Raw genomic sequence first — 19,409 nt, 5'->3', positions numbered from 1 at the left:
TGGGAATGTAAACTATTGTATATGATATAATCTAAATGTGTCCTGTTTGACCAGAGCTGCACCATGAATCATCACATTAAATAGTTTGAGTCACAGCCCGGCATAAACCTTTCTATTGTTAATGCTGGGGTGTGGTGTGGGAGTCCCAGACTTCCCAGTAGGTTATGTACTTGGGCTTTATTAGTTTGAATGATAAATACATTTTATGAACCCGTTCTTCCCACTTCTCCCTTCATGTTGTATCTCCACATCAAGGGAGGAGTGGGGCATCCAAAGCCCATCCAAAGCCCTCTGTACTGTTTGCACAGAGCTCAAACTGATATTGATGCAGCATATTTCCAATTCTCTGGCGAATTTCATTATATGTATGTGGGTGATATAAATAAATAAGTGTGTGATTTGGACTCAGTGATTCACACACCGGCTCAGTGCTCGCTCTGTGTTACTTACTGTATTACTCCTTTTTGGAAGAGACAAGCTTCATTTGCTTGTAGTCAAATTTCTGCCGCTCGGAAATACTGAGACAGAGGAAAGTTACACCGGAGGCTACGCAAAAAAAATGTAAACTGTAGCGATAGCCGACCCAGACAATTCAGTAGAGTACCTGGGAATACAAATGTGTCAAGTTTCTTTAAGGTACTGACCGTTGTAAAATATATACATTTTCCCTGATAGCCATCTTGAGATACAGAAAGATCAATCAACAAGTACAATCTTAGTATTAAAAAAAATAGAATTTAATGTGCAAGTCATTAACTTCACTTTAACACCCTGGAAAAGTTATTTATGCCAATTCTGCAGCTTGACTTCTAAAACTCATATTTGATTGATTTTACTACATAATCACATGAGAATAAAATGACCTACTGTATTCAGAAGCCCCCCTGGACACCCTTTGGAATAGTCCACTCTAACCGAGTCAATAATCTTGATTGACAAAAGAGAAGCAGTTTAGCAGCATTAACTGGAATCAAGCACATTTAGCACGGTCAATTTTAAAGATCTGTACCAATGCAGCACAGTGATATAAAAAAAGAAAGAAAAAAAGGCACATTGGCCACATTAAATGATTCATCATCAATGATCCAATTTCTGAATCAGTCTATACAAAAATATACATACGGTATCTGTGCAGTGAACAGGCTCACTCAGAAATACAACATTGCACTAAAAAAACACCCAAAAACAACATCCAGACATTTTTCCCACAATAAAGGCCAGATGTTTTTGGGGACAAACACTTTTTTTGGACATGCTGTTGTAAAATAAAATATTCTCTTTGCTCAGTCCAGCTACAAGATAATGTCCAACAGCCCCCTGTTGGTCATCTGACTTCCTCAAGGCAGAGACGGACTTGTGGACGGTTCCGTTTGGGAACAATTTTACTCAGGTGAGCAGAAGGCACTTAGTTAGCGGCTGCTGCGCCGAGCCGTGGATCCCAGGCACTGCAGGCCTGGTCCTCACCAGCTCACGGTGCAGCAACTAACTCCCACTCGGTGTCCACTCTTGAAGGCAGTGCTCCCATCGGTGCTTGGTCCACCTGACTCTGGTTCAGTTTACACTGGTACAGTATCCAGTGTGGCGGGACCTGGCAGCATGTGCATCTCAGGTTGGATTGGACTGGATTCTCTTTGCCCGAGAGGATCTGGAGGCGATTCCGAGGCAAGTGTGGGGTTCAATGTTTGACTGTGCAAGTCAGTCTGTGTGGACGGCGCTGGCTCTGCTGGCTGCACTGTCTGAACTGGCAAATGTGGAGGTACAGGCTCATCTGGTGAAGTGGCGGGCGCTGACTCCGCCGGTGTTGCAGGAGGGACCTGCGCCGGCTGTGAGGACTGTACGGGTTCCTGTGGTTGTGAGGAGGGTGATGATGCGTGTGTTGGCAGGTGTTGAGTGCACGGCTCATTATGTCCATGTGGCCCAAAGTGTGTGTACTGGGCCTGTGTTTTTGCAAGCTGCTCTGCAGTGTAGTAAGGCAGGAATGGCCTCTCTGACGCACAGGTCCGCATGGCCAGGTATGTGTGCATTAGCAGGTGGGGGAAGCGGGAGGTGAAGTAGGAGACAAACTCATCAGGGATGGAGCCCAGAGTCTCCTGCACCTCAGCAGGCAACTCTCGGTAATGATGTTTCTGTTGAAGGACGGCCAAGTGTTAAGTCAGACAGTAGAAACGGTTTCTTTTAAATACAAAGCATGAGAGTACATTCCTACCTTGTTTCTCATTGCACGCAGCAGGTCTCTGACTGACCCACCCTTATAGGAGCGAAACTTCCGCAGATCTGCCAAAGAAGAAGAGAGGGAGAAAATGATTATCATACATTTGTGGGTTTTGATGCAGAGTTGGTGACAATGCTGACAGGAAGGCACACTCTCTCATCACCTACTAAAATATTATGCAGTGACAGGAAACGGCATTCAGTGCAACTGTGAACATTTTTTATCCTGCACGTCAACTAGCTCTGAACTGAAGTACTACCCCCAGTACATATTGTGGAGAGCGACACTTTAACCCTTCGTTTGAAGCTGGACAAGAAACAAAAATACTTGTTTACCACAGAGGGCACCAGGAGCTTATGTTTGACACGTGTGAAGCCAGTTTCATACCAGTCTGCAGTGGCACTGTGATATGCTCTCGCCAGTCACTCTTGACAACAGCCCTCCCTCCTCTCTCCAGCTGTCTCACGATTGGTCCGTCCAGCGGTTCCTTTTCTATTCGGTCGCTCACATCCTGCAAGCAACCACAGAAAAGCTTTCAGTAGTATTCACTAATATAGCAGGCAGCCGTACCTTTGGGCCACTTTAGGCGGAGTGTGTTTTAGCAGCCTGGGACAGGTTTTGGTAATTATTTTCATTGAGTTACTAAAAAAGACAAATATTATATGGCACAATCAAGTTCTGAAGTTTAATATGTGATTGTAAGGACTTGGTTAACTGAAAAAGATAGAGGTCATACAATCTACAAGCACGTGGAGTAGATATTATGAAGGATAAGCTCTTTATCAGTACAATACAGATAACCTGCCATTACTGCCCAAATCACATTGAAGTAGCCCGCATGTTTGCATTCATGAAGTTTATTAATGATGCATCCACGCACAACATACATTGGAAGATGCCTGAGGCTGTAATAGGTTAGTACACAGTAAACAGCCTCACACATGTGATCTATACAATAAGCAGAGATGAGTAAACAGCTGACCTGAAAGAACTGCAGCTCCTTCTCCAGGCTCCAGAAGAACGGGTGTTTGAGAATGCTCTCAGCTGAAGGCCTCCAATGAGACTCCATGCTCAACATCTGCTCTATTAGAGCTCTGGCTACTATGTATTCTGAAATAAAGACACAAGGGTATGATTACAGGGCATACATTGTTGAAAACAAGTTCTTGTTTATTTATTTTTTATACTTAAAGTTACAAGGATTTTTTTTTGGTGTTGATTTTGGTTGACAAGTGTTCTAAAACACCAGAGTCTCTTCAGAAAGCCAATAATTGTACTGCAGCAGATGCTGACCGTCCGCTATGCTCAATTCTGGTTCTCCTATGCCTCCACCAAAGACACATATTGAAAATAACTATATAGAAAAATACATCTAAAAAGGCATCAAGTTTAAATTAAACAGTTTCAGGTTGTTTAACAAACGTATTTTTTATCTATTATAAATCATACATTTTTCCCCATGTCTGTACTACACACTTAAGTCACCTAAATCCTCCACACCACCAGCTCTACCTGCCCTTTCTAATCTACATTAACCACCAACCAAATACCTATTGGTAGTACTACTATTGGTATCCTACAGTACTCACCGTGTTTGTCAGTTTGCAGATGGTCGAGGCTGTACGTGCCCAGTAGGATGTTTGCCTGTCGCTGCAGAGACTTGCCAAAAGGGTGGCTTCCCTGAGACACCACGTAGAAGAACACACAACCAGCAGAGAAGATATCGACAGCGCAGGTCTGCAGGAGACGGGAAGGATAGAGGAGGTCACAATGTGACGTTAGTGAAACACTCATGTTCCACCAACAATATTTGTATGTAGTATCAAGTTATGTATATTTGTGTTGGTTTATATAAGATATTGAATGCTCCTTTGGGTCTCACATTTGAAAGTTTTTAGTGAGCTTTTGGGTGGTTCCCATTGTTTTTTTTAAAAATCATTTCTTTTCTGAATTCTGACCACCATGAGAGAGTCGCTGCTTTTCTCCCCCGACTCACCGGGTTGTCTTTGCAGTCCTCGCTGAGAATCTCGGGGGCGATCCATCCCTCAGTGCCCGGCACCCCAGACCTTCTACTGAAACTGTGGCGGCCCACCGCCAGCTTCTTACACAAGCCAAAGTCAGAGATCATGGCCCGGACCCGACCATGGGCGTTCGGCATGGACACCAGGATGTTGTGAGGTTTCAGGTCTCTGTGAACTAAAGGAAAAGTATCAAGCCGTCAGATACTTTAATGGTGTGAATGTTGTTTTGTTTTCCAAAACAGGCTAGAACAAGAGTGGTTACCTATGTTGAGAGAGTGCAGATGGGCCAGTCCTGACATGGTCTGCTGAAGAAGAATCACTGGCTCCAGTCCACGGCGGTCAAAATCCTTCCTCTCCACATACTAGACAGATGACCACAGTCAGCGTGGTCCCATAATTAGAAGATGTGTATTTTTCTCATAGTTTGAAGTTGTATAAGATAAAAAAAAATACATTTCAGAGTTTTTGTGCTCTTTGACTAATGACAGAGGCAAAGAAGGCTGGCTATTTCCTCTACTTGCTGCCAAACTGTATCATATAGTACACTGACACTCCCAGTAGGAGTTGCATCCTAATGACACAAAATATTAGTGCATTATTCAGGAAAATTAAGCCAAAACCTGGCTGCTATGAGTAAAATACTTGAGTCAACTCAACTTCTCCCAGAATAAAGAGCCTAAGTGATCTTTATTACCTCCTGGAGTGAGGCAGCACACAGCTCAATTGCGATGTACTGGAACTGACGGTCTCTCTCGGTGCAGAAATAGCGGATGACATTTGGGTGCTCGTCAGACTCCCTGAGCAGCTGGACTTCCCGGTCTGCAAAGCTGAAGCACTCTGGGAGAATTCTCTTGACCGCCACTGCACGGTTGTCAAACTGACCCCTTGTGAAGAAACGATGGAAATGCAATGTTGTGATATTGAACAAATTAAACAAAAGGTTATCATGAATAATTGTTGACTGGTTGTTTAGACTTACTTGTACACAATGGTGCCCTCAGCCCCATGACCCAAGACCTCTTTGGGACGGAAAGTTATGTTGCCCACTCTGACAATATTAGAGTCCTCCTCTGAAAAGACAAACACATAATTTCAGTCAATGAAAACTGATGTACAATTTTACAAGTACAAATCAACCGTTTGCATTAAATCCTAAATCCTCAGTCTTTACCTCCATCGTCGTGCTCATTGGCTGAGCTTCCCAGTTCAGACACAGACAGATTGGAGTGGTTGGAGGCGCGGGGGGTGACATTGGGGCTGCTGTGGTCCGAGCATGTGTGAACCACCTCCAGATAGTCGCTGTCTGGGGCCAAGCCCAGGCCCACGTCCGCAGGGGGGAACGGGTGCTGTCTCTGGAGCTGCTCCAACTTCTCCTCCATCTGTCTCTGGAACTCCTGGTGCTGCAGCTGCTGCTGCTTGTGGACACTCTGTGGGGAGAGAGAAGACTACGTCTGAGGCGCTAAGGAAAACAAAAGTGGATTCCGCACTTCTGTCCACTTGCGGATTTGAGACCTATAAGTGCTCTTCCTACATATGGAAGATTTTCTGTCATCACTGGGTAGTTGCAGACACTCAACCGCCCACTAGGTGGTGTTTGACTTACTTTGGGGTAGGTAATCACAAAGGCCACCCAGCCAGCCAGGAGGAAAGTAGAGAAGATGATGGTGGCCATGTCTTTGAGCATAGAGTCCACCGGGGCCTCTGGACGCACAGTGCGACCACTGATCCCAGGTTCTTGGATAGATGTTTCAGGCAGAGGAGCAGGGGGGCCATCATCCATGCCACTATCATTCACCTTCTAGGGGAACGTGGGAGGTGAGGACACAGATGAAGAGTGAGAAAATCTGCATGGATGTTTGGATATCATAATAATCTTCACACACTGACACACACACACACACACACACACACACACACCTCCTCAACTTTCTTGTCAGTAGTAGGTGGGATGACGTTGCCTTGATTGCGAGGGAAGCTGTCTGGGAACTTCTCGAGAATCTTGTTGTGAGCTTCAGGAGGCGTCTCATGATGACCTGAAATGCCAGAGTGGTCTTTTTAATCATCATTATCAAAAAACACTGATTGCAGTTGTGATGGTAATTGTATTTGCAGTAGAAAACACAATATAATGTTATTCATTTTATCATCCAGCAGAGGGCGCTCTCAGTGCAACAGTCACTCAATGCGCAGTGAACCATTGAAGGCCTTGGACTTCAAAATGTGGTGAACAGTACTACGAGTGAAACCTTTCAACCTACAGCAAAGTTCATTAACATTTTTAACCAATACATTTTCGTGACCACATGATTTTTCTGACCATACAGTCTATACTCGTCTGTGTATACATGACAAAGAAACAAGACAAGAAAGAAGCACCGCCCCTGGGAACAACGTCGAGAGTCAGCAGCAGCCTGGTGTTTAGCTCATTTAGCACGGCTAGCTAGTGCTGCCTCTACCTTGTTAAAAATGTAGTGTTGGACTAGTTCACATTTTGCACACCTGGTTTTTCTGAAGCCACATGTCGAGGTTGTGACGCCCCTCCCACTGTCTTGAATGCACTCCTGACCAACATCCGCAGGCAGTTTACTGACAAGGAAGGTGCTCATTGTCTCTTTGCTCTCTCTCTCTCTCTGCTAGTCTTACAGTTGACGTCCACCCTCCAAAACCTCCACAGCACACATGCCACATATTCATGCACTACTTTTATTACTGACTTGCACACACCTGGACTCCCTCCATTTTACAAGTGAAAACATTATTAATCTGTATTTTCATGGCATTGTCAACAACATCTTTATAGGGTAAACAATACATACATTTGTATGTATTGTTTACCCTATAAAGATTTTTCTCAGTCGATCTCAACTGACCTTATTTAAAGTCCAGAAGTCCTAGCCCATAATTTGTTAGTGAAACTAAGATGCCATTCCTTCTCAGGTGGTGGTGTTGAAACCCTCTCGCTCACTGGACCAGGAAGTCACATTAACCAGGGTGGGTATAGACGAACATATTACTTTGTGATTTGCACACTGACATATTACCTATGAGCAGGTATTTCCTCATGAAGTTGATGCGGTTTCTCTTCCGGAGTGCAGCGTTGAACTTGACACTGGTGCTTGGTGTGATGACGCACTCATTGTCTTCATCAGTCTCCTGGCTGTCAGGACCCTCCAGCATGGGGAAGGTGCTGCCACGAGGCTGTGCGTACACATACAAAACATTTGAGGGATTCAGATGAATTTTCCATCAAATACCTCACAAGAAAAGCAGTGGGGCAAAGTGACTTCAGCTGGGGCAAGCTAAGATACAACAGGAACAGAATGTACTCACACAACCTCCCCCCTGCATACCTGGAAACCATTAACCAAAAAATAAGACTGACTATGAAAACTAAACCACTGCTTGGATATTAGAATGGTAAATTTACATATTTCATGTTCATGTCTCACTGATAAGTATTGCGTTTTGCCTAAATGAAAAGATATACATCACACGTAACGGTCACTCACCACCACAGTCACTCCATCGTGCACCAGGGAGGGAGAGGCATAGAGACTGGTGGAGTATTTACCCACATACAAAGTGGCCCTGAAAAAGGAGGAAGAGCACAGTCACGACAAATACAGTGCCCATTTCATGCCTAATAGGTACGACAGAATACTATCTTGAAGAAAACACCTGGAGTGTATTTACAGGTTCAAAGTGGAGTAGAAGAGTTCTCCAACATCTCCCTAAACCGGCGTCACAGAGTCCTAAACACTGAAAGTCCTGCTTGTCCGTTCCAGCAGAAGCAGGTGCGAACACAATATACAAAAATAAAACAGGTCTGAAGTGTGAAACCAAAGCTGAAACCAGACCAAGCAGCACACACTTGCTAGATATAACATTTTTAGATATCCTAACATTAAACAATTGCACATTTTACAAAAGAAAATTAACATTTCATAAAGTTATGTCCCTTGGATGGATAGACACTGAAGGTTCCAATAACCGACTTTCTTAAAAAAAAAGTATCCAAATGGAAATGTCAAAGAAGTAACAATCACAGGAATCGTTACTTTTACTCTGCTTACATGAACTTGTTCTTGGGCTTATTCTCTTTGGGAAATGGGTATTTCCACTGTGTGATGCGGCCGACCTCTCCCGACATGAAAGTGAGGTAACGCAGGGTTTCCACAGCTACATTAGTATGGGGAACTTTGCGGAGACCCTCGCGCTGCAAGATGTACATGGCCACCACCGGAGAGTTGTAGTTCTGCACCCACTGAACGTCTCCCGAGTCGCTGTCCACGGTCACCACGAGGCCGTCACCGTTGGACACAAAATGAGCCACCTCTGTGGGGAAACAAAGAGCAGACGAGTGATTAGCACCGTCTGTCGGAAACTAAGTAAAAAGAGCCATCGCGTCCAACAGACTTACTGTATTTGGTTTCATCATCAGGGAGAGTGGAGGCGTAGTCAGAGTAGGTGGCATTCCAGCGCAACTCTCTGCTTTTTGTGTCATACATGGTGATGGTATACTCTGACAGGGAGATGAACGCAGAAAACATTTTAAAAAGCCAGGCTTTGAGTATCAATTTATGAGTGTAAATGCAAAGTGGTGTTGAATTTCCTTTGTTTAAAAAAAATGGGACACACTGAAACAAAATCCTGCATGCGCCTTGTCTCGACACTAAGTTACAGAGGGCTTGATAGTAAGTATTCAATTTGCAGGGCTCAGATGCTCTCAGAGAAGGGGTTGGTGTTGTTGAGGTGAGGGCGGGGATAACAGCACAGACGGTAAATGAGGGTTTGCCAACAAATTCAGGATTTAGAGCGTCCAGAAAAAAATTGGCCTGTTGATTAGCCACATTGAAATCAACTAAATGGGATGGGCTGCGATGATAATGCAACTAAGATCATGCAAAAACAAATAGCTGTGTTTCTAAATTGATCTTTTTATTTTACCTGTGCGTCCCAGATAGAGGAGCGATGAAGAGGGACACAGCATCTCAGCAAAGGAAGACGTCAGAGTCTGCTGCTTCTCACCAGTCAGCAGATCCACCACATACCACAAGTCCTGCTTCTTACCTGTACACAAGCACAAGCATACAACATAAATTACATGATTACAACATTCAAATATTTCTGTTTAATAATCATGTCTAATAACTACTTATCTTTTTGCATTTAATATTTACTTAATTAGTACGTTCTGTAGTTCATTTCCTCAAGACTGTCGTTCTGTTTATAAATTGTTTATTAACACTTATTGTGTGTATTCACCCAAACGGCAAAATCAAGGGTCCAATTATAAAAGTATCAAACTCTCAGAGTCATATTTGTGATTTTTGCCTTTTCTCAGGAAAACTGAATTGGTCGTGTACAGGAAATTGCCTGTGCAAGTCCAGACAAGCAGAATAGCATGTAGCCTATTAACCTTCCCAGTGATGGGTGTCACCATTGTCATTAAACGACCAACCCATCATGGCCTCTTTGTACCGGCATCTTTGCCAATAAATAATAGCAACAGTTTTTGTTCCAGCAGCAGCTTCGGTTGAATGAAAACAAAAGCTTCACTGATGAGGTCTGTGGGACGATAATGTCAACCGTTTCCCTTTCAACAATGACACGTTCACTCTGGCAGATTAGCGCCATCCCTGTGTGAACTACAGCCTCAAAAGTGACAATGTAATTCCCATCAGAGAATTAGCCTTACCCATGTAAAGGACACCATCAGAGCTGCGACAGGGAGAAGCTTGGACCAACTCGGGGATCGTGAACGGTAACTTCTGTTTGATCAAAATGAACGAATGCACATTAGAGAGGAATAACACGCTGCGTGTCCTGTGACAGGACATTCATGCACCACCACAGTTGCAACTTCAGCATGAGGACGCATTATGTGTGTGGTGAGAGGATATATTCTTCTGTAGAATATGGAACTGAACAGTGCGTTTCACACAAGAGGGGAGATTATGGTTTGTGATAAAAAAAAAACTTATTTCCTCTTACTGTGAGGCCTTCCTTGTTCTTTCCTCCCAGAGAGTACAGGCTGCCATCGTTGGGGTCGGGCAGAAAGGCTGGTCTAGAGAAAAGATTGAAGAAGAAGCATCACATCTCGGGAGCAGTAAAGGGAGTGACACGCAAGACAAGCTCAACGGGTTACCAGAATGCATCATCTTTTGTAATAGACAGGTGCAGTACACAGATTCAAAAGATACATACTCTGCCACATCTGTGGGGACCTGAAGAACTGGATCTGCGAGGAGAGAAAAGGAGACAACACACAAAGTCAAGACTGACAGGAATATCAAGCCACAGCGGGGACTGTGGCTCGAAGCTGTTGAGAAAAAGAGAATGAGCGGAACTTCGGTGACAAAACCAACACACGGAACAAAGTCCAAATTAAAACAGATTCCTCTCAAGAAAACATGAAACGCAAACCGGCATGTCTGCCATTAGCTTTCTCCATAGCAGTCGAGCATGTAGCACCCAAAAAACACGATCATTTGATGAGCTCATATCATCTAAAAAGGTTATAGAACATGTTAATTTGTCGAGCCTCAACCAAATATCCACCCAACAGACTGATTAAAGCAGCGGGTTACTCCAGGAAGCAGGTTTTATTTTTAAGACCTTTTCACACTGCGGGTGTTTCTCTTCATGCGACAAATACACATGTCAATATATGTTTTGGAACTGTTGTTTTTGCCATGAATACTTTTCACACGGTGTCTGCTTCAGGACAAGGAGGGCATTTTTGGTTTGTTTATTCGTCACACTCCTGGTGTGTAAAGGCCTTAACTCTGGGCAGTTAAACATATATATAATCTTCACTGTTTAAATAGTGGAAACAAATAGGTAAAAAGTATAGCGTATTATTATCCGTAATATACGATTTACAACATGGTCAGCTATAATGTGGTTGGTTAAAACATTACAATAGTGTGAGGCCCTAAACTCCATTGTTACAAGACAAACGCACACCTCCCTACAGTGTGAACATACAGGGTGTAGACCAGATGGTGCGGATCTGTGCGGAAGTGCCTGAAAGGGTCAACAATAGCAGGAGGAGGCATAGGATTACCTGAAGGTAGTCATTGACTCTTGTGTTCAAGAAGCATCAACATTTGTTTTGTGTAATTGCAGAAGGTGGTGAGAAAGCAACATTTTCTTTTAGGGAAATAAGCTAACCTCAGTTGGCTGATATACAAACGCATGTTTGCAAGGCCAAACAGGGAGGGACAAGCAAACAGTGAGAGAACGTGCACGTGGGCTGCAATGTACCGTTTTGATCTGAGGAAAAGATTTCAGCTTCTCCCTCATTCTGTGGGTATACCCGTTACCTGTCTGGAGCACAACAACAGGTGTGTGCTGAGCCTGGTGCAGAAGTGGTCGAATCTATATTCAACAGCTCTCCCAGAGAAAACAGATGGTGCGGAGGAAGCGGCCACTGGCTCCGGTTATTCATGACTTGGGTATTAGGTGGACGTAAGCAGGACATGTGGGTTCAGACCACAGTTGATTCAAAATCTCGTAAAATCTTGTGATCCTAAATAAATGTGAGACAATATATCTCTGTCCGTGAAGGTCTCTTATTATAAGCAAGATAGACTACTCAGTCTTCAGCACATGTTCTCCAGAAACCCATCAGTGCACCATCTTGTCTAATGTAATTCCCAGGTGTTGAGTGCCTGCATTAGCATGGTAACCATAGTGCAAGCTGTGTGTGCAGGTGACACTACAGCAAAGTTGCTTACCCTTGCCCACACTGACCTTGATTACAGGCTATTTCTGCCCCTCTCTGTTAATAATTACCCTGTTTCCATGCCTAACGGAACATCCAACAGCATTTCCTCAGCTTAATCCCAGTAAACATTTCCAAAAGTCAACAAAACAAATTTAAAAAAAGCCTTTTCAGGGTTTCTTGACCATTTGTTTTAATGACGGGATTGTTTTTCTCCCACAGCAGTAACAGAGAGTATTAATGATTCAAGTTTAATATTTTTTTTTACAATTGGGAGTTGTAATTAATTTAAGTATTTCAGTTAAAATTCTGGTTTAGGATCAGAATACTTTTAAATTAATACGAATGGAAAAAAGAAAGTGGCACAGCATTGATTTGACATCAAAGTCTCACACGTGGCCCTCACTTATTTCAATTATTTTGATAATTGAACCAATTTATGTTGTGTTCTTCTATATCCTCACACTAAAAACGGACAAAAGCCCCAGCAGTGGGATCTCATTGATTCCTGTGGCAACACCACAAAAACACTTTGTTAATGCAAATGTAAACTACTGTCGTGAGAGATACGCATACAAAACAAGTTCCACTTCATTCTTGTCCTCTCTTCTTACCTTCCTTCAGAGTCCATTTGATGGAGCCGGATTTCTTGCTGACGGCGTGCAGGTTTCCATCCAGCGTGGACACAAAGAGCAGGCTTTCAGGAAGGGAAACTGTGCTGGCGCTGCAAAACCCCTACAGACACAAAAATCAAGGTGATTAAACAAACACATCTCTGTTCATTTATAATGCAAATGAGTCAAAGTGATGAACTCAAACTAAGATAATATCACGCATGCATATATGAACCTGCTTGCTCCCACTTTTGACCCACAAGCCAGGTCCAAATGAGTGCCTCTGCATTAAAGTTGTGAATAATGACTTCAGCCACTAATCACACAGACGTCACATTACATTTAGCTGACGCTTTTATCCAAAGCAACTTACAATAAGTGCATTCAACCATAAGTACAAATTCAGAACAACAAGACTCAAGTAAGTAAAATTTCTTCAAGAAAGCAAAACTACAAAGTGCTAAAATGTAATGCCTTAAAAGTGCTACTATCTTTATTCAAGGTAAAGTTGAAAAATATGTGTTTTTAGTTTGGGGAGGAAGACGTAAAATCTTTACTCTCATTACTTATCCTGGACCAAATATCAGTGATAAAATTACAGCAAGCTAAAGTTAATTCATTCACACACTAATATGAAGAAAGGTGGCAGAAGAAGGTCCATTGTCTGACGAATGTTACAGCATGGGGCCGGTATAGTTAGTGTTTTACTGGAGGGGGTCGGGTTGCCCCTGGGTGCGTGGCAGCTTGGTCTGCTGAACAAATCAATGAACTTCAAATCAATACCGCACAATGACAGTTGAAGAGCAAATTAGGCCGGGGCTGCCTAGAGAGGTAACTGAGGGCACGTTGCCAAGGGTTCAAAGTAACAGCCGAAGCGGGGGTTGCAACGTGGAGGAAGGTAAACAAAGTGGGTGGGTAAGTGCACGTTCTTAACCATGCAGAGGACCCTAAACCGTTGACTGGACTTTTTTTCATAGATTTTAACAATCAACTGAGGGAAGATTTTGCTTTAACTTGCACAGACGACTAGTGGGCTGACGGGCCATATGGGAACTCATCCTACCAGAATATTTTTCTCCCACTCAGAAATACGGGCGACGTGAACAGACGTGACAACACTTGAAATGGTTCATTGCACGATGAAAGTAGTCATGTTGGCACAAAAAAAGGGCAATAAAGAAAACTAAACTATAAGATGCAGCAAATCCAATGGAAAACAATAACCAGCAGCTCAATGACCCCGGCCTCATGACTTAGCTTATGCCAGAATTAACCGCGCTGTGGGTGACGCGTGCTCCACTCACCCACTATGGAATTCAAAAAACTCTGCTCTTGATAACCAAGCAGTGGGCTTCTTATGGTTTTTTGGCACTGATGCGAAGGAAGAGGTCCAGTGGGGGCGTTTGAGAGCTCGGACCGGCTGCCAAACCCGAGGAGACTGTATGAACTCAGCCTGACCGACCAGCCTCTGTAAACATGAGCTTTCTCAACTGAGGAGGCTGGACGTTTCAGTCTTTTTTTCTTTTCAAACAAATAAGTTTCATGTTTCAGGCGACTACTGACATGACAAATGTCTTGCAAGGCACACTTTTTAAATAGATTTCCTACATTGACAGATTACATGACAGTTTATCAGCACTTTTCAGTAATCAGGGTCAGACTGATAATGCCACTGAACCTGCCATCTTCACCACAGGAGACTGAGAAAAGCTCATTCTTCTGAACCACAAGCAGCATTGATCAACAACTCTGACTAATCCCCTTGAACAGCTCCCTGAAGGCAGCGCAAATAACTGATTATCAATAAGATATGGTGGGGGTTGAAGTGCTTTGAAATCTGAGACAAACAAACCACCAGTAATTCAGGCTTAAGTTGTCGGACCTGTGGTATGGAGAGCAAATTAAACTAACAGGTTATTCCTCTTGGTCACAGCCTGCATTTTCCTCACAAAAAAAACAAAAAAATGTCCTCTGTGCATTCTTGAGCTTCTTCTTCAGTTAACTTATGACAGTCCAAAACAGAAACAAAGGTCAAAACAAGCCCATGAACTGAAAGTTCTGGGTCCTCCTCCACATTTGCCTTCTGGTCGCCTGCTGTAGTCTCATATCCTATACAGGCATTTGTGTCAATACTGTGCACCTGTGACGGTTCCCACTGAGCTGCTGCAAACTCACAAGCGTCACACAACTGTACCAGGAGAATCATAACTAACTTGTTTTTGACCCCTCCCCTCGCCCCCTCTTGTGATCTCCATCAGGGTTCTCGGTTTCGCAAGCAAATAACATCTTAACATCTGCTTCGCCTTCTCGTTTTGGAAGGACACTGATATTCAGCGAGTATTGAATATTCTACAGTGTTTCAGGGGCATCAGGTTTACAGTTTCTAGCGCAGGCTGACGGATGAGGTGAGTTATAAAGCTTCACTTCCTCACCCTATAAGTGACACAGAAATGTTCAGTTGTTGCCTAAGCGATTACATAAAACTACAGAACCTGGCGAAACCAACGCCTTGGCAGGTTGTGATGTCTTCACTTTCTCCTTTTCAATGAACCAGCCATTGCTTAAAAAAGGAACACCTACTACACTGCACATGATATCACTGGTAGTGGACAGGAGTGTCACTGTGCTTCACAGCCTCTCGCATTGCAGACCAAACTGAACACAGGACACGCTGTAATTGGCAGCTTTCCCACCAGCCATTTAGTAACACACTTGCATTGTGATCTAGTCAAGATAGTGAAGTATTACATCGCCAACCAATTGTTTGAAGTTTTAAAACCAGGCAGCTGCTAACTGCTCTTAAAGTTCTGTGCAATCCACAAACAGACAGGCGACATTAATGGTGTGGCTCCACAAGCAACAATTGTGTGGCCGGACAAAGGTTTTCTTGTATCCTCTCTGATTCAGGCCTTTATGCAATCATTTAAAGATGCATGCAAATCCAGAAACACTAGAGAATGTAATGAGTCAGTTTTTAAATTAGCAGAAGTAGGGAAACATGACTGAAAATAACATTGGTATAAGATGTGCTCAAAAGAAGCAGCTTTTTGTAGGCTCATTTATGTAGGAGGCTTCTGTGAAATGTTTTTTAACAAGGAAACGTGGTCATTGGTATATGACATTTAAATGAGTTTATTGAGTTAATAAGGGCTTAACCAAATGTCACTGCTTTTCTGTTGAAAAGTAGAACACTCCTACCACAAATATGTCTGCAGCAACAAGCAGTCTGTTTGCAGCTTGCTTGGGTGCAGACAAAAACCAACACAGGAACCAAGAAATACTTATCTCTAACCCTTTAACTTGTTATGGGAGATGTAGTATAAAAACATGAAACAATCATACTTTTTGAAAGTCAATTAAGAAACCCCTTTGTGTACATGGAGGGTGAGGCAGCATTAAGAACATCCTGATGCTCCAACAGTCATCCATAAAAGTAATTAGAGGGTGAGTTTTTCTTCCGGTTGTACAAAGATGACACAGGCTTGGGGGTGTTTGATTTCTTAACAGTCACAGACACTTCTTAGAGTGTTCAATTATACTAGTATAGGACAGGTGAGGAGAGATATGGCATGGGGAGACATTTAAGAAGATAGTGGAGATCACTTTTTGGCAACCCCCTTTCAACAAAGTATATCAGCCGCTTTCTGAGTATTGTTGCTGCAATGGGGACGGATGTCGCGTGTTGGCTCTCGTCCAGGCACAGCCGATCGTGATAAGATCACCACTTTTTTGAGCAAATCAACCTCTCTTAGTTCAACCTGAATTGCTACATTTTAGACACAAACACACCTATCATTTGTATCTCTTTTTCCCCTCACACACCACTATCTATAGATAGACATCATTTCTCACGCTTACTACACAACCAGACTTCCTACCAGGCTGAGAAGAACCTTAAACATGATGGGGGGATTATAAGGTTCATTTAATCTGCTTCTTAGCCCAAGTGGTTTACTAGCTTGGTAGGTAAGGTCTCCGCCTGGGATCTGGCTTAGTTCCAGCAAGTTAGCTGGCTGTCATTTGTGCCTGCTGCTGATACTATGCATCCAGTTCTCTGCTTACAAATTCCTTTGGAACGAATTCAGCTTGATGACAATATATCACTACCAGATTGATATTCCAGTCATTTCTTTACAGACACAACCTTTGTGAACCACATCACATTGCATTTTTGTTATGTTGTATTGGCTTGGCAAAGGTTGTACAGTATTTGATCAACCTAACCACAAGGAATCATCATGCACAACAATGTGCTTTGGCGTGGAGCTTTTTAAAATTAGAGACTACAGATAAATCCCGCACACTGCATCGGTCCTGCTAGCTTCAGATGGCTGTAGAGATCCAATTAACTGAAGGGAAAGGCTTTTGTGAAGTCATAAAGCATTCTTCAAACTGTACCTCAGTACATAGACACAGGTTTGCTTGCATTTAGCTCCCTTTTTTTATTTATTTATTTTTTTACTGTTTTTGGAGTGGCTGTCTCAAGTATTTATGTCTACAGACATCTCTGAGCGAGGACCAATGTCACCAAGCCATCAAATCATCTGCCTGGTTTGCCACCTTCGCACCATGCAGGACCCAAAATACTGACTGGTGCGTTTTACGGTCATTGCTGACGTGCAAGCAAAGGACTTGTGTTCAATCATGTGAAAAGATAAGGAGTGTAAACATACAAGTAGTAGAAACATTAGGATATCAACAAGCATTAACCACATCAACACACCGACCATCTTATAGGATGTAAGCTTTATATCTCAACTGTGATCTTTTTGTTAAATTTACTAGTTTGCCATTATGATTTTGAGTTACTTGAGGGGGTGGAGGCGTTGATGAGATGAAAATAATTAAGTTTAGGGAGATCCTATAATAAAATACACGTAAGCAGCAAATTCTCATTGTACCCTAAAAGAGAGACCTTATTTTAATATCTACGATAAAGTTTCTCTGAAAGCAGATGGATGTAATGTTCATGCTCTTAAGGTTAATAGAAATGCTCTGCCTATAACGGTGGTTTAAGACCATTTTAGGGCTTTCACAAATTCATATTAAAAAAAAGAAGTGATTTTAGCCAGCAAGCTAGCGTTAATGTTGGCTCACTTGGTAATTAAAGCTCCATTGAAGGACACATATTTAAGTCAGAATGAGTGAAAACCTGCGTAACATTGAAGGAAAAAGTGTAGTTTGGTGGGGTAACGCTGAGCTAATGTCATCCAACTTAAGCTAGCTTATCCAGTTAGCCTCTCTTACCTTTTGTGGGAGACCGGCGCAGCAAAGCAACGCCGAAATGCACCACAACAGGGCCCGACTGCTCACTGTCCAGTCCATGATCTCTGGTCTCAAACCGGGGTAGACAGTTAGTCCTGACGGCCGTTGACTACATAGAAAAACGTGTTTTGGCTGACGACCAGATGTTACGAAATTATATTTGAATCTAAGGCTGTAACGTGAAAGCCAGCTGCGGAGAATACAACGTTGGATCCGCTTCTTCCTGAAATGAAAAGCATGGGGGCTGGACTTTGGGATAGATATCCACACGAGTGGAGGAGGGGAGACGTTGGGTTGCTGCGAGCCAATGAGAAAAGACCCGGAAGACCCGGATGTGCTATAAATGAGATCCGGGTCGACATTTTCTGCGGATATCCACTCCTTGAAAGCATGCTTTCCTCTACCCCACCGTGCAGGCTGAAGATAGATGCAATTAGCATGGCTAAGAAAAGCTTTTTCACGTTTATATTTTTGAGTCTTTATAATGATAGGTGACGTAAGTCTACAGAAAGACTTTCTCCCTATTTGATCGCATTATGGTGCCTTTTGGAGCGGTGACTAGGCCGCAACGGCGTGGACATATGGTAAAGAAAAACGTTTTTTACGAAGTTGAAGTGGTAAATATGATGTATGTATCTATAACTTACAATGTGCTACACTTTTGTATCAGGGCCGGGGTTAAACGTGCATCCATGCGGTGCTTCTGAGGTGCTTGTCCCTCCACACGTGGCCGGCCTATGTGGCGTGCTTTCAGAAGTAGGCCCTTCATGACGGTGAGTGAATATTACATTTAAGTTTTGGTTCATGAATGCTGATTTACGTCGTTACACTGATATGAAAATTAAATCAACATGCTCTCTATTTGACTTGACCCACAATCGCCAATCGAGTATTTGTTTTCAAATATAATTTTCACCCTGGTGTTTTCTATGTGCAGGAAAATGGGGTTTGCTGTGGATGAATCTCTTCAATAGCAACGTGGTAAGTATCTTTAGTCATCAGAAAGTGGATTTTAAGCGTTATGAATGATGATCCTCATGCGTTAGACTTCTGATTTCATGAAGACAATCTTGAGCTGACATAACCCACAAGTTATTTAATGGATGTTTCAATAACCACGCTTACTAAAAGTTGTTTTCTTCTTCAGACATCAGACACTCAAGAGATGGACGAGCTACTTTGAGTTGCAAGGTGATACCAGGATTCAATACTATGTTTTTGGTTTCCTATAGTATGTTCAACTGTTTTCAATAAATAAAAATCAACAAGCACATCTTTGCCGTTTCTTTCATTCCACTTAATGTATTTTAAGCACTACTTTCTACCTGAATGGCCTTTTCCTTGGCCATTCGCAAAGGCGAAGCCTAGTGCTAGAACAAACTGTCATGTTATAACTGGGGTTTCGTGGCAATTTTCCCGCGGTTCTCTTTTTAAGCATGACACAGACTCTTCACAGCAATGACTTTGATTGCAACCATGCATATATGTATTTTTGTTATAACTTTGCAGCCTATCATTATTAGTCCCTGTTGACTTAACAATATGATATATTAAGAGTAGAAAATGTA

General features: G+C 42.8%; 1 protein-coding gene and 1 long non-coding RNA gene across 3 annotated transcripts; one reads left to right on the top strand and one right to left on the bottom strand.

Moving 5' to 3' along the window:
- Nucleotides 1-721: 721 nt before the first annotated feature.
- Nucleotides 722-18,075, bottom strand: ern1 (endoplasmic reticulum to nucleus signaling 1). Of its 2 annotated transcripts, none has more exons than XM_068578545.1 (22): nucleotides 17,824-18,075; nucleotides 12,577-12,697; nucleotides 10,441-10,474; nucleotides 10,228-10,300; nucleotides 9,932-10,004; nucleotides 9,181-9,303; nucleotides 8,654-8,755; nucleotides 8,307-8,568; nucleotides 7,743-7,821; nucleotides 7,275-7,431; nucleotides 6,151-6,266; nucleotides 5,837-6,031; nucleotides 5,405-5,660; nucleotides 5,213-5,303; nucleotides 4,928-5,117; nucleotides 4,496-4,595; nucleotides 4,209-4,408; nucleotides 3,802-3,949; nucleotides 3,195-3,322; nucleotides 2,600-2,723; nucleotides 2,207-2,274; nucleotides 722-2,126 (listed from the first exon to the last, which is right to left on the bottom strand). In XM_068578545.1, exons 1-22 carry the CDS (start codon nucleotides 17,899-17,901, stop codon nucleotides 1,557-1,559), a joined length of 3,288 nt encoding a protein of 1,095 aa, XP_068434646.1. In that variant the 5' UTR covers nucleotides 17,902-18,075; the 3' UTR covers nucleotides 722-1,556. The 2 variants fall into 2 exon arrangements, with proteins under 2 accessions (XP_068434646.1, XP_068434648.1); XM_068578547.1 differs by having other exon boundaries at nucleotides 5,837-6,028.
- A 131-nt stretch (nucleotides 18,076-18,206) lies between these two features.
- LOC137786675 (uncharacterized) lies at nucleotides 18,207-19,111 on the top strand. Its single transcript, XR_011077591.1, has 4 exons — nucleotides 18,207-18,425; nucleotides 18,512-18,614; nucleotides 18,779-18,822; nucleotides 18,989-19,111. It is a non-coding gene; the product is annotated as an uncharacterized lncRNA (long non-coding RNA).
- Nucleotides 19,112-19,409: the final 298 nt, after the last annotated feature.

The sequence above is a fragment of the Clinocottus analis genome, unplaced genomic scaffold (assembly GCF_023055335.1).
Source record: "Clinocottus analis isolate CAN_PGR_092001 unplaced genomic scaffold, fCliAna1.0.p SCAF_16, whole genome shotgun sequence".
Lineage (NCBI taxonomy): Eukaryota > Metazoa > Chordata > Actinopteri > Perciformes > Cottidae > Clinocottus > Clinocottus analis.
The sequence above is the reverse complement of the archived record's forward strand: the minus strand, read 5'-3'. Positions and strand labels throughout refer to the sequence as shown.

Coding starts and splice junctions, on each gene's coding strand:
- ern1 (XM_068578545.1), bottom strand. CDS start 17,901: ATGGACTGGACAGTGAGCAGTCGGGCCCTGTTGTGGTGCATTTCGGCG. Junction 2,724..3,194: donor AGGAGCTGCAGTTCTTTCAG/GTCAGCTGTTTA, acceptor GGTTGCTTGCAG/GATGTGAGCGACCGAATAGA. Junction 2,127..2,206: donor TGCGTGCAATGAGAAACAAG/GTAGGAATGTAC, acceptor GTCCTTCAACAG/AAACATCATTACCGAGAGTT.